Here is a 24,738-nt window from a genome sequence, read left to right as displayed (position 1 = left end):
GGCACTTCGCTCGTGTTTTGAATGATCAGCTTATCGCCGGCACTCACGTCGAAAACGGTAAGATCTTCGTCTTCGTGTATTTCATATATGTTGCGCGTTTCGTTCCAACGTGCCAGAGGAATGTTTCCTGCTTTCTGGACACCACGATTCGATATCAAAGTCATGGTGGGAACGCTAGCTTTTCTGCCGTGAGACCAGTACGAAAATTCGTTTATCTGAATCGTGCCATCGAGGAGAAACTTGTAGTACGGATGATAAGGATGCAACATGTACAGTTTGTTACCTTCAACGAACGTGGAGATTCTCTGTTGATTTCGATGGCTTGCAGAGAATGCAGTTTAGCGAATTTAGTGTCGACGCCGAGCAGATTACTGTGAACTTGTCCGAGTTTATTTTCGATGGGCAGCAAATGCTCGACTATGGTATCCGTTACGGTAGAAAACGACGGTTTGATTTTCACTTCCACGTTCAACTGCTTGTAGTTTTCGTTGAGTTCTTGCAACTTGGCACCGAAAGAGGCCAGCGTCGATTCCTGCGTGGATTCCAGCACTCCAACTTGATCTCTGATGTTGACGACGATGTTCTGAAGGTTCTCAACTTGATTCAATTTCGAGCTCTTCTCGGTAAGATCGTTCACGATGCTTCGCATCTCTGTAAACTGCGTGTGAAGATCGGCGACGCTCTGCGAAGTGGGCAGCGTCGACACCAGCGAACTAATTTCGTCTCGAATCTGTTCCACGTTCGCCGTTTCCGTTTCTAGTCGTTTCAGCATACGTGATATGTTTCTTTTCAAAGCGTGCAATTCTTTGGAGGTGGGGAGATTGGCCACCCTACTCTCGAGATCGCTCAATGAATTTTTGATGTCGCTCGATTCGGATAGTGCCGTCACCGCCGTTTTCAATTTTTCCAAATCTTCGCTCGAAGGGACGCTCGTCCGTAACGATTCCAAGTCACCCTGTATGTTGTCCAGTACGTGATGAAAATGAGCGAGATTCGTTTCGACGTTCAAATTTTCTAAATATTCGATCTTCTGCTGAACCATGCTCAACGTGTCTTGAATGCTCGTCAACGCTCTTGCTTCAGCGTGAATATTTTTAATTTCTTCGTTGATCAATTCCAAGGACGCCTGAAGCGTAGCGATGGTGGTTTGAATGTGTTCGAAATCTTGATAGGCCTCCAATTGAATTTTTATGTTCGCGACGCTTTTACCGATGACCTGCAGTTCGTCCGACGATGGTAGGTTCGTCATGGTATCTTCCAAAGTCTGCAACTTGGATTTAATTTCTTCCAACGTGCTGGTGAATTCTTCTTGTAATTTGGAAACGACGACATGCAAGCGTTCTGCGTCTATATCGTTCACGACGGTTTGAAGTTCAGAGAAATTCTTTTCTATTGCGGAAGTTCGTTCTTCGATTTCGAGTTTCAATTTTTCCAAATCTTCATTTTTCGCTTGAAATTGCTGTAATTTGGCCAAATCATTTTGAAGCGAATCCACGCTCAACTGTATATTTTGAACGTTGTCGTAAGAAGGTACGTCGACATAATTTTTTATCAGCGTTTTCAGTTCGGAATCGATTTTCAGAATGGGATCGAGACATTGCATTTGGAGCGTAGCGATTTCCGACTCTAAACTTTTGTTTAAGGTTTCCTGCAAAGCGATCAAATCGGTCCTCAACTTCTTAACTCGAATGTCCAACATGAGAATCTCTTCTGCATGGTCTACACGCTTGGTGTTGCCGAAAATGTCGTTAGGCATTTTTGGTTAACGGTTATTTATAATAGGATAGACGATTCGTAATTCTACGAAGAGAGGAATAAGTTTATCGTAATCTCCTAGGAGTTGAACGTAAAGATAATCTCCTGCAGACACATCGTACGTAATGTTAGAAAGCATCTTGTCGTGCTTGATTCGAAAAATGTTCTTGCCGGTAGATATTTTGATTTCGCCTGCGTTTTCCGGATTCACGGTGATTTGAAGTTTCCCGTCGATCGGAATTTCGTAAAAATGTAAATTGTTGTTGAAGACGTAAAACATCTTGCCCACATCATCATCCAATTTCGTCCAAATACTGTTGAGATGAACAATCAGTAGACCATTGAGTTTAGTTAACATGGAAGGTAGATCTGTCGTCGTGCGGTGTACAGCCTCCATGTTGGTTTGTTTTCGAAAACCAAAGAGATTCATGCCGGTTATTTAAGAAAAAAATTGAGAACATATCTAATATAAACAGCACCACAAATAGTAACTTCATCTATGGTAGATTATTTATGGTTTTGGGGTCTAATATAAATAACACCACAAATAGTAACTTCATCCATGGTAGATTATTTATGCTTGGGGGTCTAATATAAATAATTACTACAAATAGTAACTTCATCTATGGTAGATCATTTATGGGTTTCGGGGTCTAATATAAATAACACCACAAAAAAATGTGTGCAATTTAGTAACTTCATTTTTTTTCTTAGCAAAAAAATGGAGAAGAAGCAAGCGAAACGTGCATGCGACCAATGTGGGAAATATATATCTATTTCTAACTTGGGTAGACATCGGAAGGATGTGCATGGCGAAGGATCAAGTAAGAGAGAGCTCGATGTTGACGATCAAGCGCCACGAAAGAAGCAGAAGAGTGCCGGCGAAAGTATTCGAAATATTTTAACCGAGGAGACTTTCCGATCTGAAGAAACAACTGATCTAAACAACTTTTTTCGCTCGGTCAAAAGCAAGTTAATTTTGTCTATCACCGAAGCTTTGTTGCAATGCTCGTTGAAAATCCACCTCATCGTTTCCGTCATTTACGAAAACGTAAAAAAAGAGCGAGAAACTTTCCATCATTACACTGGTGTAAAGAGCCTCCACGCCGCCGACGTCGATGAGGTGGATGCCATTTGCAACCAGATGATTGACGCTTTGTTGAACAAGCACGAGACTTTCGAACAACGTGGATCGGGTTGGACACTTTGCGGTTCGCCTCACACTTTAACTTTGAAGGTGGCACGATACAACCCGATGGGAGCATCCAGCTACATCGATTTGCCTCGGGAAATAGCCGCTAAGAAAGCCATCATCAACATTCAAAATGAAGATAACAGATGCTTTTTGTGGTGCATCATTGCCGATCATCACCCAGCCAATAATAACAAACATCGTTTATACCACTACAACAAGCCAGAATATCTCTCAGAATTTGAAAAACCTATGGCTGGCATTAATTACCCCGTAAATCTACGAGACATTAGTAAATTTGAGGCACAGTACAAGACAGATAAAAACGAAAATATAGCAGTACACATCTTCGGATTAGACAAAAACAACACCATCTACGTACTCAGACACAGCAACATTAAAAGTAATCGTGTCATCAGATTACTCCTGATCAAAGATGATGATAATTATCATTACTGTCTAATCCAGAATCTTCCAAAATTAACAAGAAGTCAAATTACCACACATCAACATAAAATTCAAGTATGCGACAGATGCCTGAGTATATTCTACGGTCAAGGGGAAAAAAATGCTGATGAAGAACTCCAAGATCATCATGAAATGTGTAGTAAACATCCGGCTACGGCTATCAAAATGCCTTCTCATGACATGACATTTTCCAACTACAAGGCATTACTCTGGCATCCCGTGGTGATATGCGCCGACTTTGAAAGTTTCCAACTTCCACTCGCCACATGCGAACCGAATCCCAGCATATCGAGCACCACCGAAATTCTACATCACGAAGCCTGCGCTTTTGGATTGATAGTCAACAACGCAGGCGATGTTATTTTACATCGTGGCAATGATGCTCCACAAATATTCGTTCAAACCTTGAAACGGATGGCCATACAATTCGCTCCTCTACTAAGAGAAGACAAAGCAATGGAGCCTCTTACCCAGGAAGAGAAGGAAGCATACGACCTTGCCTCTCAGTGTGGTGTGTGCGAAAGTAACTTCACCCTCGAAAATGTCAAAGTTCGCCACCATAACCATCACACAGGAAAATATGTAGCCCCCCTGTGTAACAACTGTAATCTACAAATCAAGAAACCAAATTTTATTCCAGTATTCATTCACAATTTGGAGGGCTACGACGCCAAAATCTTCATAAAGGAGATGGGATGCGACGCTCAACCCATTAGCGTCATAGCTCGCACCAATGAGAAATTCATTTCATTCAGCAAGAAGGTGGACGTTGGAAATGGCAATCACGTAGAAATTCGCTTCTTGGACTCCTACAACTTTCTGTCTTCGAGTTTGGCGACACTCGCGTCTCAACTCACCGACGATGATTTGATCGCCACCAGGAAATGTTTCGGCGACCAACATTTAGCACTGTTGAGACGCAAGGGTGTTTACCCGTACATGACGGATGCTTCCAAATTCTCAGAAACGTCGTTACCACCGAGAGAAGCATTCTACAGTCGTCTTAGCGACACCCGTTGCAGCGAAGAGGACTACCATCATGCTCAGCTCGTGTGGTCTACATTCTCTTGTCAAACCATGGCCGACTATCACGATGTGTATCTGAAACTGGATGTTACGCTATTGAGCGACCGTTTTCATCTCCATCGCTCGAGAGGAATGGCAGCATATGGTTTGGACCCCGCTTTCAGCTACACCACACCGGGTTATTCTTGGCAGGCAATGTTAAAATCCACGAAGGTGAAGATAGAACTCATCAAGGACGTCAATCAACTTTTGTTTGTCGAAGAGGCAAAACGCGGTGGAATCGTCCAGTGCCCCCTTCGATACGTCAAAGCCAACAATTCATATGTTGCCGATTTCGATGCAGAGAAACCGACAAACTTCTTGGCATACTGGGACATGAACAACCTGTATGGTTATGCCATGTCCGAGACTCTGCCCATCGGAGAATACGAATGGATGAGCGAGCAGGAACTTCAAGATTGTTTGGAATGGGGCGAAGATCATGAAAATGGATGTTTCCTGAAAGTAGATTTGGAATATCCTGCATCGCTTCATCGAGAACACCATGGATTTGCGATGGCACCTGTGATGGAATCGACTCCGGAGAAGAAGCTGATGCTCACCTTCAAGAGCAAAGAGAATTACGTGGTGCATTATCGTCTCCTACAATTCTACCTCCAGCATGGATTGGTTTTGAAGCGCGTGCACTCGGGATTGAAGTTTAGACAGACCAGGTGGCTAGCGCCCTATATCGACGGCAACACTCAACGTCGAGCATCAGCTTCTTCTTCCGCAGACAAAGACCTATACAAATTAATGAACAACAGCATCTACGGCAAGAGCATGGAAGATGCGAGGAAAAGAAGAAATATCAACTTGGTCTCCGACCCGAAGAAAATAAACAAGCTCGTCGCTCAGCCCACGTACAAGAACTTCACGATACTGAGCGACACGTTGGTATTGATCGAACGTGCTCTCCGCCACATAACATTTGACAAACCAATCGCCGTGGGAGTCGCGATCCTCGAGTTGTCGAAGCTGGCCATGTACAAGTTTCACTACGACATCATGAAACCACGCTATGGAAAGGCGATCGAGGTGGCGTACACCGACACGGACAGCTTCGTGTACAACATCCACACCGATGATCTATACGAAGATCTAAAAAGCATGAGCCACCATTTCGACTTCTCAAACTATCCCAAAGATCACGCTCTCTTCGACGACAGCCAGAAAATGACGATCGGGAAGATGAAGGATGAAGTCAACGGCCGCATCATCGCAGAGTTTGCTGGTCTTCGAGCGAAAATGTACGCCATCAAAATTCAGGATGAGACCGAAATAAAAAAGGCAAAGGGGGTGGGGCGTTCGAGCACAAACAAACTGACCGTAGAAGATTACAAGTCGTGCTTGTTCGACAAAAAAATCAAACGCATGACCGAACATCGGATCACGAGTACCATCGACCAGTTGCATACATCCGCAATCAACAAAGTGGCGCTTGATCCCGACGACACCAAATTGAGGTTGCTGGACTGCAACATCCACACCCGAGAATGGGGATGCCATGACGAGGAAGAAACCTGCTCGCACCATTAGACTTCTGCATCAAAAAAGTATGTATTATTTCTTGCACCACTTTTTTTTTAAAAAAAAACCAATTATTCACACTTATTTTTGCATTCGCATTTTTTATATTTTTCTATTATTTTTTTAAAAAAAACAATCATTCACACTAATTTTTGCATTCACACTTTTTTTTTATATATTTTTCTATCATATTATGTACACTATTTTGAGGATATTTTTTTATTTCTTTCAGATGCTGCACCCCCTACGGAAACTTTTTTAGTTCTTACACATTCTATTCTTAACCAAAAATTTTTTCTTCTCTTCAATCATAAAACACACACATTACACACGGAGGTTCTCTGTAGGGGGTCATGGGGGGGTTTAAAAAAAAGAACCCATGAAACTCTACAAAGGCATGGCTTTGTTAGCCGTGGCCATTAGAACTGTGTTGGGCACCACGCACCCCTGGCGGGATATTTTCTTTTTTTTTGGGGGCCAGGGAATTCCTTAACAAAAAATAAAAATTTTGATTATCACACATACACATTGTAGAAGATCACACCTGAGAGTTTTAATAACAAAACATTGTGGCAGATTACGCTGAGAGTGCAAGGTCGTGGTAGATTACACTGAGGGACCTTACAGTAAGAGGAGACGGCCTTATAGGAAAATATCGTAAGTCATTTCAAATATAGGTCAAAGAACGATGTTAGCAAAATTTGCAGAAGGTAAAAGATAGCTTAAAAAACTGATGCCAGAGCTTTTCTTCTTCTTCTGTCTAATTTTCTCTCATTGTAGGTTAGTTTAGCCCGTAAAACGGATTACGCTGAGAGCAAAAGCCTATTAGCAGGTCGTAGTAGATTACACTAAAAAAGGGGGGGAAGGGGAGAGAGGGGGGGGCCTTACAGTAAAAGGGAGGCAGCCTTATAGGTAAGTCATTTCAAATGTAGCTCAAAAAACGAGTTGGCCTAAAAGCAAGATTTGCAGAAGGTAAAAAATAGCTTAAAAAAACTAATGCCAGAGCTTTTCTTCTTCTTCTGTCTAATTTTCTCTCATTGTAGGTTAGTTTAGTGCGTAAAACGGATTACGCTGAGAGCAAAAGCCTATTAGCAGGTCGTGGTAGATTACACTGGGGGAAAGGGGGGGGGGGCTTACAGTAAAAAAAAAGCAGCCTTATAGGAAAATATCGTAAGTCATTTCAAATGTGGGTCAAAAAACGAGTTAGCATAAAAAATAGCTTAAAAAGTGATGCCAGAGCTTTTTTCTGTCCATTTTTTCTCTCATTGTAGGTTAGTTTAGTGCGTAAAACAAAAACCTTGGTGATTTTTCGAGTGAGGAGTTGGCAACACTGCTCGTGCCTTACGCGAGAAATCCATTAAGGCGAGAAAGTAGGTCAAAAGATGGTTCCAGAGTCGCCTGTTTCACCTACTATAGTTAGATCCAGCTTTTTATAGATGTAGCTAAACTCGATTTGAGAAAAAAAACGGGAAATTCCCGAGAATTTTGTTTTTACGGGAATTTCCTGACGAGTTATAATTTTTATGGGAAATTCCCGAGGAGTTATACTTTTTACAAGAATTTCCCGAGAACTTTTTACAAAAATCTTGGTTTAGACAAAATAGCACACTATAATCAAAAAACTCTTAAGAGCATCTTGGATTAGTTTTAAGTGTGGTTAAAACAATATCGAGAAAAGCCATATTTTTAACAAATTTATAAACAGCAATTTTAGCAAATTCAGGTTTAGCCACATCAATTTGAGGGGGTCATCTTTTCTCGGAAGTTTTTTTTACAAAAATCGTAGGTTTTACACAGTAGCAATAAAATTTTATAGACATTTTGCCTTAGTTTTAAGTATTTCTATTCAGTCAAAACACCTCATCATTTCTCGGGTTTATATTATCCTCAATTACACTACTGTTGTGGTAAACGCGGTTTAAAATTACTTACGTGAAATTTAGAAGATTTCGCACTTCCGCATTGCACAATTTAATGGTTAAACCCTATTAATTTCGAAGATCCACTGTCTTCATTCACAGAAGGGTACGTACCCTTTTAACCATTAAATTGTGCAATGCAGAAGTGCAAAATCTTCTAAATTTCACGTAAGTAATTCAACTAATAAATTTGAAACAATTACTGTTTAACATGTTAACTCACCTACGAAGTTCTAAATGTTTGGCATACTCAGAAGGGCTGCATTAAAAGCATAATGATGCAAAATACTACTCATAAATTCTTTAAAAAATCAATGTGATAAATTGTATTTCTTCAATTGTAGGAATCACCATCACAAAACATCTGCATCATTCAATGTGATGGTTTGTTGAAAGAAATAAAATATTCACAAAGGATGCATCATGTATCATGGAAACTAAAGCATAGAGTTGGCCATGACAGCAAACAGCAACATTCAAGCCATCACGAAGAAAAAAAAAATGTGGTAAGAAAGTAACTATGCATTGGACTTGCCATATTGTATTTGCTTAGTCAGAAATTTGTATTAGTGAGACAAATTAATGTTATATTTTGAGGCATTTCCATTGCAAGTACAATTGCTTTATATGTTTGTTACCCCTCTTCTCTGCAATACAGAAGTTTATTTCTTGAAGGCACCACCATACCTCATTGCAAGTATCCCACACTATTCTTTTCATAAATAAGATTAGGAGTGAAAATTAATTTTGCGTGACGGAATACTGCTAAACACACAAAAAGTTAATGAACTGGAACATGCAACTCTTCTCTGAGAGTAACGTGACCAGAGTGCAGCACACTGTGAATGGTTAAAGATAATTCCAGTGAAGGTGAAGCGAGTGTTGTCCACTTGTAGAACCATGGCACAACATGCCATACACTTGGGTTCAAAGTCATGTCCAAGCATGCACTTTTGGCTGAGTTCCTATGATGCTCCATTTATTTATGTTAATGGATTGTCGATACATTGTTTTCTCAGTAATTTGCTTTCTGAATGCTGTAAAAATCAAAATTTCCGTACCTTAACAGGAGATGCATCTTTCTTTATTTTGCCCCACGATACAGCTTCATCAGGGCGAGCCCCACTGTCACTCCCGTCAAATTCATTGGCTGTGTTCACAAAGACTGAAAAGTCTGCTCCATTCCTCTGTAACGAATTACAGTAACATCATGTACAAGAAAGGTAATATTTTGTTTTTCATTGAACATTTAAGTTAAAGAATGTAGTTTTGTTAAATATTGATTTAAACAATAAAATTGTACATAGGTGCAAATACTTTCTTACAAGGTTTATCCATTTTTGCACACAAATTCTCTGTCACAAGCTATTTCAGTATATCTTTCTCATATATCTTACGGTACACTTTGTATGTGAAATTCAATGTAATCAACAATTAAAGATAGAACGATTTACGTAGTAAAATGTAAGTAAATACTTACTTAGGCATGTCAGATTTTTCACTCAAATCTTTCACAGATATTTCACTAAGTTCACTTGGCTTCTTAAGGGTACTCATTTCAGGAGAAACAATCACAAGCTGATAATAATTCAAAGACTGCAAGATTTCAACTTTCATCCTTATTAAACATCCTGTGGCCAACTATGTCATTCATTCATTCTTCTTACTATCAACATGCGAGTGCCATCTGTTTCTTCTCAAGGCCTCCTCGATGGCGCAGTGGTAGCGTTGTTGCCTTGTAATCAAGGGGTCCCGAGTTCGATTCCCAGTGGAGGCACATAGTGGTTCGGATCCCACTTTAAACTGTAGGTCCAGTCCCGATTAGCCATACTGTGCATAAAGTGGACTTAAAACAACAAATCAATCAATCCAATGTTTCTTCTCAAGTGTCCTGAGGAAGCCAAATGAAAATATCTAATTGTATTTATTAACGTGTCAGGGGTAAGTAGTTACCTTATACTACTATATCAAACTGCTGATATATAGTACTAGCTTTGCTACAAAGAACATTGTAGTTCACCATGAACAAAAGTAATGTGTGTGCCTAACAAAAAAAAATATGCAGGAGGAACTACAATCAATACCAATCCATAACCATCTCACAGTTACATAAAAAATTCCACCTTTGAGTATATCATTACAAAAGAAAAACATCTGATTACAAGAGCAATGAATAATGGTTTACACATATTTAAAAAGCAGTACATACCATGAGATTAGCATTACATATATGGTGTTTCACAACACCACCTCCTAGAATTATCATTCCACTATTTGCTGCCTTTACGGCCATGGAATTCAACCGACGGAGATCTGGAACAAAAGTTTTAAAAGTGTGTTATATTGACCTTCCAACAAATTAATATCCATAACTATTTCGCTTTCATTGTAACTTTAATATGTACAAGGGTCAGTCAGTGGAAAACAGGCCACCCTGTATAACTATGAAACTATGTGCTCATCTTAAAAGTAATCCACGTAGGTGTTGAGGCATTTGTCCCACCGTCCTGGCAGTACATCAATGGTAGCCCGGTAGAAGGTGCGTGGTTGCTGCAACAACCAATCACTCACTGCATCCTTCACCTCAGTGTCAGAGTTGAACCAGCGACCACACAGTGCCTGTTTCAGTTCACCAAAGATGGCATAATCATACGGGGACATGTCCAGGCTATAAGGTTGGTGCTGGAGTGTTTCTCATTGAATCTGTGTAACAGGTCCCAGACAACATCAAACCTGGTGTCTTGATGCAGGCATGTCAAAGTTTCTGCATACTGCAAGCCAATAACGGTTGCACCTTTCTCACAAAATTCGAAAAGTAGGGGCTCCTTGTGGTTGAAGAACAATGTGAGAAGGACGTGCATAGCCTTCAATTTCTTCGGTGGTGGTGAGTGGGAGTGCTTCCACTGCTGACTTTGCCGCTTGGTTTCTGGTTCATACAGATTTATCCCGTGACAATTCAACAAGATGAAATCACTGCCTTCCTGGTTGTATCGGAGGAGCATCTCTTGTGCCATTCCCATGTGAAACAAATTTGTTCCGTGGTCAGATTGTGGGGAACCCACTGTGAGCACACCTTCCGATACTGGGAGCAGTGTTTCATGATGTTAAACACCGTGCCGTGACTTGCCCCTGGGATCTGTGCAACGTCGATCCTGTTTGACGGTGAATGTCTCACGTACTAGCACCTTCCGCCGCCAGGAAATGCACAACTGTTTGCTGCACTATCTTACTAGCCTCCATGATACGCTGGACAGCAATTCCCTGCACGTTTGTACTTCATATGGCTCACACTCGCACTGCTTTACACAAGCCTGCAATGCGACTGCCATTTACCGGACAATAGGAGTTTCATGGAGCGGCGGAATCTACACGTCGAGATATATGAGGTGGACTGTTTTCCACTGACTGACCCTTATATTAATCCATGGCAACAGATTTAAATGGTGTGCACGAAACACATCCTTAACAAAGAACAGACGAACAATGTAACTAACCTTGAATGATATCCAAAACTAATCCTGGATTCTTGTAGGAGTGGAAGAACATCATATCCCCAAGGCTGCCATCCGTGAGAGCTGGGCTGAAGACTGGGATCTTGTTCTTGTAAGCCCAGTAGTAAATTGAGTCGGGATTATCAATTGCTTTGCCCAGGTAGGAAATCATCTTTGAAGGTGTCCAAAGAGTACCCTGTAGGAAAAACACCACACACAAGAATACAAAATAAAGTCAGGCTTCCATAAATAGTTTACTTTTTATACTCCTATGTAAAGAAGTAATACTAACACCCACACGTCAATATGAAATTACATGGAAATTATTAAATAGGAACTCCACAACAGAACACAAAAGGAAAATAAAGAAGATGAATTCTCAAAAGTGAGGTCTATCATTAACATAAATAAAATAAAATACAACTTATTTCTACTTACGTTCAGTGAGTTTGTGTTGAGTAATTGACAACGTTTCAAGGACCACTGTCCTCTTCTTCAGGTTGGTTAATCGGCTTCACGGTTGCCCACGATGGATTTGTGATGGAATCCCAATATTTTATCCTATCTATGAATACCTAATCCTTGCAATCGACAAAGCTTTGTGGGCAACAGTGAAACCGATTAACCGACCTGAAGAAGAGGACAGTGGTCCTTGAAACGTTGTCAATTACTTACTCAACACATACTCACTGAACGTAAGTAAAAATAAGTTATATTTTATTTTATAGTACATAAAGTGAGTAAGTTGCATGTAAACTGAAAAATGAATATGATTAACATGTTGATAAGTTCAAAAACAAAAGTTTCCATTCCACGGGCCTCCCTGATGACACAGTGGTAATGTTATGCTCTTGTAAATAATGAGATAGTTTTATCCTTGGTGGAGGCACAGTTTGGATTACACTTTAAACTGTAGATCCAGTCCCAATTAGCCCATCTGAGCCAATTTACAAGTAATATTTTCCAGTCCATCTGAGCCAATTTACAAGTAATATTTTCCAGCCCATCTGAGCCAATTTACATGTAATATTTTCCAGATGTAGAGCATAAATTTACAGATAAAAGTCACCGTTGAACTTTGGGGAGGTACTTCATGAAGTCATCTGCCATTGTAAATATGCACTAAACCATTATGGTATCACAACCAATACAGTCAAGAGTAGCAACTAGCGGTCTAATCCACATTAATTATCCACATTACCAGAGGTTAACAGCTGTACAAGCTCTGCAGTGCACATTCAGATATTACCATTTATAACATACATTATGTTATTATGTAAAATGTTTATGCCTGTTTCGAGTTTTCTGAACAAAAATCAGATGGGGCAAAACAACTGCACGTTGTGTTAATTCCAAAATTGAATTTCCAGTTATCTCATGCTGGTTTATCTCTTATAAGTATACCTTTTGCTTCTGCTCCTCCAGCATGGCATCCAGGAGTGGCATCACCCAATCCTCGAACAGGCAGTAGTTTTCGTTTGGCACAAGAAGGTTGCCTATCCTGTTGATGCCCTTTTCCCTCAACTTCCTTCCTTCTAGATGAAAGTCACCGATGAACGTTGGAGCCAGGCACTTTATGAAATCTTCTTCAACACCGCCTGCTGTCGTAACTATGCAATCAATCTACATTATGAAATAAGAACATGAAGGTATCTGTATAGGAAAAAAAATAAGTAGTGCCACATAGTTAAACAAGTTCAAAATTTGAGGCTCAATTATAAGGTTTCAGTTATTTTCATCTTATTTTTTATCTTATTTATCTTGTGACGTTTCGTCCTGGTTTTCCCGAACTTTCTCAAACCAGGATAAACACACATACACACACAACCAGAGTTCCTACACAAAATGATGCAATTTTTTCCAGGACATTTCCAGGACTTTTCAAGGATTTTCTACAATTGCTCCAAGACAAGTGTAGAAAGTAAGCATGGCACAATACACATCATTACATATTTTCTTTTATTAAAAAAAAAGTTACATTTTTTTTATGCACGCTCCCAACTCCCCTACACCTGCTCCTTTCCACACCTTTCATTTTTTAGTATAATGAACGTTATTTAATTTTTACAATACAGAAAAAATACAAAGGTAGAAAAAATAAACACAAGTATATATAAGTTTATAAAACATTACCATCTTGTATTACAAATAAACAAGAATAATATCCTTAGAAAACTTGGAATATTTAGGTAAGCAAACTCTTCTTTTTAACCATTATTATTATCATCATATTTTCTACCTCTGAGGGATACAAAATACAAAATAATACAAAAATGCGGGGCATTATACTTCAATCACAAAACTATGAGTACAGTAGACAGCAACGTGACATAAGTAAATAAACCACTGTCATGACACTGGCCTGTTTTAAATGAAAACTTATTGTAATTCATACAAATAAAATGGGGCAAAGGAATTTCCAGGACAATCTCCAAAAATTCCAGGTACAGCTTGGAAAAATGTGAAATTTCATAACATTTCCATGCCTGGAAGGAATATTTTAAAATTCCAGGTTTTCCAGGATGCGTAGGAACCCTGACAACACAAAACTTTACACCCAGTAACTAGTCATGTAAGGCTGTGTGTGTGTTTATCTTGGTCCAGGAGAAAACGTCACAAGAGAAATAAAATAAAAAACCACTTAAAATAACTGTATATCATTTTGCATCTACAAAAAGTGGATACGCAAACCTTCAAGAAGAACATATATATAAGGTTTCAGCTGATAAATTGCTGATTCTCACAAGATTAATGTGTACAGGGTATTTTATTTACTAGCTAAACTTGTTTCCAATTTGCTGTTGTTGTTTTCTCAAATTCCTTCACCAACAAGTTGCATCATTATAATTGTCAACAACTGCAGACTATCACTAGTTTGATTTCCAAGGTAAATTAATTATGAATTAACGTAAATCATAATAAATTATCTCAATGAATGAAGCTTCATAATGATACAACCAACACCCTTTCATGTTAACAATCAACAGTATGGTTGCATAACTTTTGTATCAGTCTGTATATGTGTAACCACATTTGACATCTTCACAGCAAATTGAAAAACAGCTCAACATGGAAACACGCCAAAGGTATATTTGTATCAACATACTAACCATTCGATGTTGCACCAAAAATCTAATAGAATCCCTGACTCCAGCTGATACCATATTTGATGTGAAGCCTAGGAAAATAGTGCAGTTTGTGCACCTCTTGATATATTCATCATCTTCTATGTTATCCTCGAGTTCAGCAGATAATGGCTTCTGCCGGCAATCCAGCTGAAAACAAAGTTACTATAATCTTTCACATAAATACATTGATTTAGACTACATACATTCATTTGTATACAAAAATGACTGAACATTTCCACAAAAATACTAATTTTGCTTTTTATTTCTGGTGACTTAACAAAATAAATAGAAAATCTACATAACTGTACATGACACATGCTTTTAAGAACTTAAATGATAATTTAACAATAGACTGGAAGTAAATTTAGCAAACAACTAATGTGAGGTAGCCAAGTGACAACTGATGAGTTAAGTTCATTTTTTTTTTTTTTTTTTTTTGGGGTTCCATGCGACTTACTCACTATCTTATCTTATATAAGCATACCAGTTCCTGTCTACGTGTATCAGTGGTAGGGTAACCTCACGGGTTTTAACAATTTTTAATAGTAATTGAACATACTTGTTCCAGTCAACATGGAGTTGTGATAGAGTAATATTACACGTTTTAACAATTTTTAAGCAGTTTTAACATGTTTTAGTCATCCTAACATTTAACCTGTCCATACATATACCTTGATCCTTTCTAAATGACGAAGCTTTACGTAAGCACGTAATAGCCAACTTTATGACCTGAAGAAGGGGGCAGTTGCCACCGAAACATCGTCTACGACAACTATATACTCACTTTACGTAAGTAAATTAACTAATTTCGAATGTATGTCATATTCCAGTTCATTATGTCTTCTTCACCTTTCTTCTCTATTTCCTTGGCTTCCTTCCATTTTCTTACTAGCATTCTCTTCTCCCTTCCTATCTGCTTTGCCTCATCCCACTCTATGAAAAAGAATGCAAGCAAAAAAAAAAACAGAGAAGAGGAAGAGGAAGGGATTATCTACGAAGTGAAATGTAAAGAATGTCAGTGTGTGTACATAGGAGAAACGAAAAAAAGGATGAAAGACAGGTTGAAACAACATAGGGATGATGTACGACTTAAGAGAGAGAGAAATGCAATATTTAAACACACGAGAGAAACAGGACATGACAGAGTGGGATGAGGCTAAGCAGATAGGAAGGGAGAAGAGAATGCTAGTGAGAAAATGGAAGGAAGCCAAGGAAATAGAGAAGAAAGGTGAAGAAGACACAATGAACTGGAATGGGGGACTGAAGTTAAACAAAGAATGGAAGAAGGTGTTAGAAAGAGTGGAAAGGACAAGAGAGAAAGAGGAGAGGAGAAGGGAGAAAAATGAAGGAAAAAGAGCGTGAGATAAAAAGTCCAACCACATTCTATATGAAAGTAATTATGTTTAGCCTTTTAGGTGAAAGTACAGTTGGCAAGTGAAAGCCACCTGCTAGAAAGTTCCTAACAACTTTCTAATAGTCTGGAGGGAGTAATGTTTGTGTATATATAATGCCCTTTTTGTGTATCTTGTTACTTTTGTACTTGATACAGAGTCTGATGAAGACCTTGCTAGAAGGTTGAAACGTTACATTTAGTTATGTTTTTAATAAAATAAATTACTGCCTTGGTCAGCATATTTATTTTTTAATATTATTAATATTTTTAAAAAAATGCTTTGCTCATGCAAACATCGTAATATAAAAAAGAGGAACTTACCTTCATATGTTGTAAAACTACACTCAAATATTTCACCAAGATCACTTAGCTCTTTCAGGGATATTAAAACAGGAGCACTTACATAAGATGGTAGCTTTCAAAATACAAAACCAAGTGTCTGGAGGAGGTTCGAAAGATTTAAAGTTTGTAAAGGTTCAAAAAATTACCACGAATTATGATAGAAAAACAAGGAAGTTCCCTCTGTACACAATTTGAACACTGCTAATTCCATGTTAATTCCACAGCAAAAATGCAGAGGCAAAGAAGTTGCATATTTGCATAAAAGAATTTACAGTTAAACAGTTGGTTAGAATCCTACTGTTTTGATAGAATTATAAATCTGCTTCACAACTTCCATGTTATTCCACATGGCAACCCAAAATGAAAAGGTTAACAGTCTACTCCACAAAAATACTTGGTTTTGCACTTTCATCACGAACAAAAAATTCCATGGAAAGTTCAGGGGTTCAAACCTCTACCTGGGTATGGGTTTTATTTGTAAATGTCCATTCATGAACTTAATCTAATCATCATTCATCCTGATTTTTCTGATTAGTCAAGAGTGGCAGAAAAGTGACTTAATAACAAAAATACAAATACAACTACAACATTACTACAGTCTACTGTTGATAATACCGTTAATTCGTGGCATACAAAACAAATACTTTAAGTAGCATATTTACTTACTGCCAACATGCAAACTAAATATTCAAGCACAAAGGGAAGAGATAAATCACCAAGAAAAGAGTATTAACAGTTCCCTTTACCATTTTGTTAATCTCATCAATGGCCAGCCCAAAGTTTGTTGCTTGAAATCCAGAATATTTGAATGATTGGAGAAGATTATGGTAATGGATTCCAGTATTCCAATCATAGCCTGAAGACAAAGAAAATATATTCACAGCTAATATGAAAACAATTATAGACTTATTCACTAATTACCACTAACTGAACAATGTTACCCTTTAGGAAGTTCTATGTACATTACAATACAGACTGATATAAGGAATCTTAAATTTTTGGTTTAGTTCAAAAGACATGTACATTATTTCAAACTGTAATTCTTTGCACAGTGTAACTTTGTGATGTGGTGGTAGTTGCATATAACTGTAGTAACAGAATTGGCAAGCCAAAATTTCTTCATGGTAGCATTTGCTACAGCACTGTATATGACGTGTTGCTAAATGTGACGAAAATCGGTGAATAAATGCAAGAACATCCAGAATTCCTTAACACCAATGTCATCTGTTGTTATCTGCACTGAATTCCAAAATTCTGTACGGGTCTCCCTGATGGCATAGGATAACATCGATGCCTTGTAATCAAGGGGTCCTAGGTTCAATACATGACACACACACACAGTGGTTTGGATGCCACTTTGACTTGTAGGTCCAGTCTCAATTAGCCTATCTGTGGATAAAGTGCAGTTCAAAAAAAAAAACCTGCCACCATTCTGTGTGATAGTTCAGTGTAGTTATATGTGACTACCTATCAGCCAAAAAAGTAACATCTAATTTAAAAGTGAGACTTCCCAATGACACACTGCATATTCAACATTGTATACATTTTTCACCAATGTGCACTACATCCTTCTGAGTGAGCTATTTTTACTTTGCACCAATCTGTAGAGCTTGCTAAGTTGATAAATTGAAATGGAATTTCCAGCTGATTTTGTTCTGTCAATAATGTGAGTTTTGAAAGTGAGCATAAGCTACAGGCATATTGAGCAGCTTTGCATGTGTATTGCCAAAAATAAAATTTCTATAATTTGTTTCCGCAGAATTCATTGCACTTGGACATCATTAATGCTTATTTAGTTTAATGTACACCAATGAATTCTTTAAAGGAGTCTTTATGAATGAAAAAAGTGGAAAAAAATTCAAATATGTTACTGCCCTTTGATTCTCAATAGAACTTAGCAAAAAGAGGACTGGTAAATGCAGGGTGATTCAAGTGTGGAACCACCCATATCATTTCTGCAGGTGTTGTTACTGAACATGAATAGAAACATATGCAACATCTAGGAGACCAAGTGCTGCATCTTTGATGCATGCTACACACCCTATCCTCCATCTTGGATCTGCCACTTTGGAGTTAAATTAATTTTTCAAATGGGAATCGGGGCATGTGTCACATCAAAATCATGTGAAATTCATTTTAAGATATCTTGAATTGTTTTCAAGTTATTTTATTTGATATGTTACATTAGGTACGAACAGCACCTGACAGAACGTGTTCAATGTGTGTCCCTTTTCAGCTACACACATCCCCAAATATCATTCCCAGCCCACATGAACCCCGTTGAGTATGTCAATGTAATGGTGTCACACACAAGAATAATGTGTTCCTGCAACTGTCACACATATCTTACTGGAGTTGCATAAACCTGGCATTTTACATAACCCTCCAAAATAAGTACAAAAGACCTAAATCCTGCAAGAAGGTGGTTACCAATCTGGCTCCTGCTACCAAATCCAACCAGAGAACTGCTGACTCAGATGTGCACAAACAGATGCAGTGTATAAGGGGGTGTACCATCTTCCTGTAAGAAGTCAGGGAAACCACCAGCTTCATTTAAGATGCATGTAAGGATTGACTTGTCGAATAAGTAGGTAACTTTCACCAGGAAAGTACCATCGACAAATACTTGGCAGTTGCCTGTGTATGTCATATTCCGCATCGCACCATGACTTTTGGTGCACCCTGCCTCCTATCAGATTTATTCCAATGTAGACTGACGTCGATCCAAGACTGGATATTGACCTCTCCATTCAAAAGAAGTTGGCTTTGTGGCCAAACAGAATTGTTGATGGAAAGGATGGGTCTCTTTCAAGTTGCTGCAGGGCCCACTTGCAAAACTGAAGACAGCGATTTGGTTCATCGTCACTCATATCAAGTAGTATTTGCCTACGGATGTCATTTGTGTTGACATGAACAATGGAACTTTATCTCCAGCCATCTTATTTCCCTAAACATCAAGAGTGCTTTTCATTGGTACAATACTGCCAAAAAACATGGTTGCTGTTTCAGGACAACCACATATGCTTTGTCACACACACTTCATGTATGAATAAATTCTGGATGAGTTTAACCACTGAATATGAATAATTCACAGCTTCTCAGCGTGCTTGTGGTTCAACTTCCCTGCCACTTCATCCACCACAATGTAAGCTAGTGTCAATGTGGTCTTCTTTGATCAATGACATCTTTGGTAATGGTTCCTGATTGTTTTATGATTTCTCCTAGCACAAATAGACTAATTATCGTAGAATTTTGGAAATCATTGGCACACGAAATTTGAACCTTCCTTAAAGTAATGAGCACTGTTTGGACTCGAAAAAAATTATTTATGTTGAAAAAAAACAACTTGAAAATTACCTTACACACTTCTCATGGACAAGATATTCTCCGTCCACAAGCAACAGTAAGTATCGTAGAAGCATGGGAATGAATGTAGAAGTAAATCGGAACCTTAGTATAATGGGTAACGATTAGATAAGCCGGAGACACATTTCTTGAAATTTACAGGAGAAAAGACGAGAAAGTACTTAAGGAATTGAGTTCTTGTGGACTTTCTGAAGCTGCGGAAATTGTTTTTTCGAATTGTGCAACTTATTTGGCCTGTAAGTAAGGTATTTTTCGTCATTCATGCATCTCCGTTGCACGATAGCTCGTGCCAGCATTACAGTCGACTACGTGAATCAAATGTTCCGTGCGTTCGATTACGTAACCTCCTGTCAGTGCAGCAACCACACGGTAGTTTTACAAGATGACATGTGAGCGGGATTTCTTTTTCCAATTTAATTTTCTATGTTTGCATAACCTAACCTAACCTTCCGTGAATGGTTTGTGGATCAATTTTCGCTTAAAAACCTTTTGTGAATAGTTTGTGCAGCATTTATCGGTTCATAAGTTTGGAAACACTGCACATCAGCTGACGATAGAGTCAAGATTTGCCCGCTGAATTAGCAACGACCAATAAATAATTATAATGTTAAAAATAACGCTTTTTTCATGGAAAAAAAAGTGATCCAAAGTTGAAAAATGTTTTGCTATGCATATGAGGTAAGTAGAAAAGAATTTTATTTAAAAAAAAAAACGAGTTAAATGTGTTTCTGGCTTATCTAACTGGTACCGTATAATGCATTTAGGGACTTTATGTTAATGCTAAGGGAACCAAACCTAACCATGAAAGCATATATTGAACAAAATCTTAAGTAATCGCTAAAACTCCGCAGTATGTGTTAACAGACATACATCAAAATCGAACCATGTAAAAATTGCATTCATAGCATGACGAAATAGCAATAAAACAAAAGGAACTTGGGCCAAAGAAAGGACTTGGGTGAAAGTAAATATAATTACCTGTTACTGTAGGTGTTCCTTCTGGCATAGAAACACTTGATACAAAAACAGCATCTTTTGCCTTGCTTGGACATCCAACACTTTCAACGTCTTTCTGCTTATCTGTCATCTTGCATTACAACTGTTGGTAGTAGTATAATATGTGTACAGTATCATTCCATTCCTGTGAAACAAATTAAATAGAAACATTACATATAAATGCAATTCTTTTTGCACAACTTTCAGTGAAGACATGAAACAATGGTAACATTATCGTATGAGGGAAACGGATTCCTTCAAATTTACAGGAGAAAGTACTTACGGAAATAATTTTCTTTAGCGTTGTGGAAGTTCCCAAATATAGATTTCATCCATTTTAATGTGAATGCATGTTGTTTTCTGCGAAAATCTCTGTCCGACACGCTGTTTCTGCTCCCGCCATTTGCTTTCTGCATGAGAGTGCAATGTTCCGTGTGTTAAGATGATGCAACCCCGTAGCCAGTGTTTCAGCCTCGCCGTGTTTTCACTAGAACCACGTGTCGAGTATTTTTAATTTTTTTTGGAACACATTTACAATACCGGACCACTCTCCAATTGCTATGAAATTTCGTCTACTCACTAATTCTCAAGGTCCCGGGTTCGATCCCCGGCCGGTTCAAATCCGGGAACTTTTCTAACGGTGGAAGCGGCCCCGGCGCCTACCCAGCGTCGAATAACATGGGTACCTGGGGGAAACCCTGGGGGGTAAAGGCGGTCAGGGGCGTGATGCTGATCACATCACCCCCATTCACGACCGGATCAAGAAAGTGTGGGGCGTTACCCCCACACCCCCTATACGCCTTCATGGCATGGTGCTATGCACAGGGGAACACTTTACCTTTTTTTTTTTTATCTTCACTAATTGAGACCTAATCACGAATTTGCATGTAATAATTGGCGGTCAAGTATGGTAATCGATAAAAAAACGAAATAAACTATATTTTCTTAACGTAACGTAACCCTACCATAAGAACAGCAGCTCCACGGAACAAGCCATTTTCCCCGAATGGGTGGCACTTATCGCACAACACTGTAGCAACATTGTGTTCTGACGTCACAGGAGAGAGCTTTTTCATGTTAGGCAATACAACGTAACGTGTCTCTTAGCGAAAATATTAATTTTTCTTTGTATTTATGCTAATGGAACCTAACCTAACCACGTAGGCATTCCTCGTCTGACGTCAATATTAAAGGTTGCAAGATTGTTGTGCGTAAAGGAAGAGCATTAACGAATTGCAAAAGAAATGTTTCTGCTCCCGCCATTTGCTTTTTGCATGAGAGTGCAATGTTCCGTGTGTTAAGACGATGCAACCCCGTAGCCAGTGTTTCAGCCTCGCCGTGTTTTCACTAGAACCACCTGTCGAGTTCGGAACAAGCCATTTTTCCCGAATGGGTGTCACTTATCGCACAACATTGTAGCAACATTGTGTTCGGACGTCACAGGAGAGAGCTGTTTTTACAATTTTTCTTTGTATTTATGCTAATGGAACCTAACCTAACAGGCCTAACCTAACCACGTAGGCATTCCTCGTCTGACGTCAATATTCAAGGTTGCAAGATTGTTGTGCGTAAAGGAAGAGAATTAACGAATTACGAAAGAAAGATGGTTCCTACCTGAATGGGTGTCACTTATCGCACAACACTGTAGCAACATTGTGTTCTGACGTCACAGGAAAGATCTTTTTCATGTTTGGCAATACAAGCTAACGCGTCTCTTAGCGAAAATAATAATTTTTCTTTGTATCTATGCTAATGGAACATAACCCAACAGGCCTAACCTAACCACGTAGGCATTCCTCGTCTGACGTCAATATTAAAGGTTGCAAGATGGTTGTGCGTAAAGGAAGAGCATTAACAAATTTCGAAAGAAAGATGGTTCCGACCCGAATGGGTGTCACTTATCGCACAACACTCTAGCAACATTGTGTTCTGACGTCACAGGAGAGACCTTTTTCATGTTAGGCAATACAAAGGTAACGCGTCTCTTAGTGAAAATATTATTTTTTCTTTGTATTTATGCTAATGGAACCTAACCTAACAGGCCTAACCTAACCACGTAGGCATTCCTCGTCTGACGTCGATATTCAAGGTTGCAAGAGTGTTGTGCGTAAAGGAAGAGCATTAACGATTTGCGAAAGAAAGATGGTTCCGAATTGCTGTGTATGGACAATGAACGTGGTAAATCGCAAGGTTATTTTACAAGTTCTACACGTAAATGCGACGTATTAGCATAATTTCAAATCCGGGCACGAAAGTAGATATTTTCCGGTGAACGAGGTTGCAACACTGCATAAATCGACAAAACACTCTCAGAACGCCCCCTAAACCAGTATGCTATCACGGCCATAATGTGTTACAGATTCGAAACTACAAGTAACAGTAAGTACTCGTAAATAGAGAAAATAAACATTATCTTAGTTAGAAATGCATTATTTCGCCTTAAGAAATGTTCCGCAACACGTTAGCAATGTAAAGAAGTCCGAAATATATGATTCGTAGGTGTTTCACCCATACGATAATAGTACCGAAACAATTTCTGGTCTCAACAGGCAATTACCAAACAGAATGGGATACATCTCATTATCCTTGCAGTTTGCAGTGTTTGAGTCTTTATCTAAATTATTGGAATATTAAGCTTATGAAAGACATGGGTGTTAAAACCGTACGGGCCTCTTTTATTTTAAGGCATTGACATGACCTTTGGTTTGGTATAAACTATCCAAGTCTGGTGAATAATTAACACAAAAACAATTTGTAAATCGCAATCTAAATATAAGAAAAATAGACAATGGCGTAACAAATCTGGCAAAGGGGAAAAACCACTCACCACCAGATAACATTACGTTGTTGCCCATAAGTTACATGAACTATTCCAACAAATTATAGTTTAGTTTAGTTTAAGTTTATTTGCGTCCAAGGACTACCGGTGTGTACAAATTACAGTACATGGTAATATAGGACATGTCAATACTTACAAACACAAACACACTAATTACCAAAGTAACTTAATCTCCTGTTGCCCTTTGAAGGATGGGGAGCATTTTTCATTGTCTCTTATGCTGACAATAATAAAGACTCTATTCACATTGTAATTATAGCACCACAGAGGGCACTAACCGGTCCTGCACTCGTGCACTATTCAAAGCACAGATTAATTGAAAACACGTGAAAGCGTACAAGGAATTTTTTTCTTCTTACACAAAAGTAAGACACAAGCCCTACCCTTCGATCCATGCGTAATGTGTAGCTAATAATAGCTGGAGCACCAAACCTGAACTAACCTACTCAAATTTTGTTTTCCGTGTGAAAAATTAATCTCTGTTGTAGTTCTACTACCATACGATTACGTGCTAAACATATGATGGTTAGATCTGGTACTTTTCTTGGAAGCGTTGCATTAAAGGGCGGGGCTTTGTGATTCATATTTGTGTGAGTAGAAATACCTCCAAAAAGAGCACCGTAAACTTTTTTACATTTTTGTGTAAATATTACACAGCGACTGTCTATATTTTGATAGAAAGAAGAATAACTATCATACTATCATTCGAAAATTATTTAATTAAAATATCGTGTTGAATGTAACACTTACTTGAACATTATACTTATGCAGAAAAATTTATAGGAAAGTGATTGTGTTAAAAATATTCTTCCATCCTTTCGGACAATTCATTCAATGGGACCGTTTAGTGCTCCACTGCTAACCTTTTCCGATGGCGGCGCTAGCATAGTTTTGTCCGCAAAGAATTTCGTTACCCTAAGCTTTACATTTAATTCACCAAAGTGAAGAGTTTCTCGTCTAAATTTATAATTATTTATTATTAATAAATATGTGTTTTCGTCAACCTTTTACCATACGATTACGTGATAAACATATGATGGTTAGATCTGGTACTTTTCTTGGAATCGTTGCATTAAAGGGCAGTAGATAAAGCTGAAGACTCGTTGTTTCCCCGCGTTTTAAACACTTATTTTTCACCATAGAAAGCACATAGCATTTTAAAATGTTCTTGTACACTCACCTCAATTAGTACTCCTGCAGTTTGTTTCTTTATACAGCATATTTGCAGAAAATACAATGGATCATATTAGTGGT

At 38.5% G+C, this 24,738-nt stretch overlaps 1 protein-coding gene across 5 annotated transcripts in view; it reads right to left on the bottom strand.

Annotated features, from left to right (window-relative positions):
* The window catches only part of Dhps (Deoxyhypusine synthase), a 47,512-nt gene extending 23,728 nt beyond the window's left edge, over nt 1–23,784 (bottom strand). Inside the window, exons 1-8 of one of the 5 annotated variants that reach the window (XM_083135011.1) lie at nt 23,621–23,784; nt 20,628–20,790; nt 17,030–17,139; nt 14,531–14,695; nt 12,825–13,043; nt 11,424–11,616; nt 10,139–10,242; nt 8,991–9,116 (exon numbers count right to left, since the gene is read on the bottom strand). In XM_083135011.1, the coding sequence (XP_082991137.1) occupies nt 8,991–9,116; nt 10,139–10,242; nt 11,424–11,616; nt 12,825–13,043; nt 14,531–14,695; nt 17,030–17,139; nt 20,628–20,736 (1,026 nt within the window). In that variant the 5' untranslated portion in view covers nt 20,737–20,790; nt 23,621–23,784. Of the gene's footprint in view, nt 1–8,990; nt 9,117–10,138; nt 10,243–11,423; nt 11,617–12,824; nt 13,044–14,530; nt 14,696–17,029; nt 17,140–20,627; nt 20,791–23,472; nt 23,493–23,620 lie in introns of those variants that run through there. The other 4 variants (XM_083135010.1, XM_083135013.1, XM_083135015.1 and 1 more) reach the window with 4 other exon arrangements.
* Nucleotides 23,785–24,738: the final 954 nt, after the last annotated feature.

Source organism: Lepisma saccharinum, chromosome 14, assembly GCF_977018435.1.
Source record: "Lepisma saccharinum chromosome 14, izLepSacc3.1, whole genome shotgun sequence".
NCBI classification, from domain to species: Eukaryota; Metazoa; Arthropoda; class Insecta; order Zygentoma; family Lepismatidae; genus Lepisma; species Lepisma saccharinum.
Note: the sequence above shows the minus strand (reverse complement) of the source record. Positions and strands in the feature narration are given on the sequence as shown.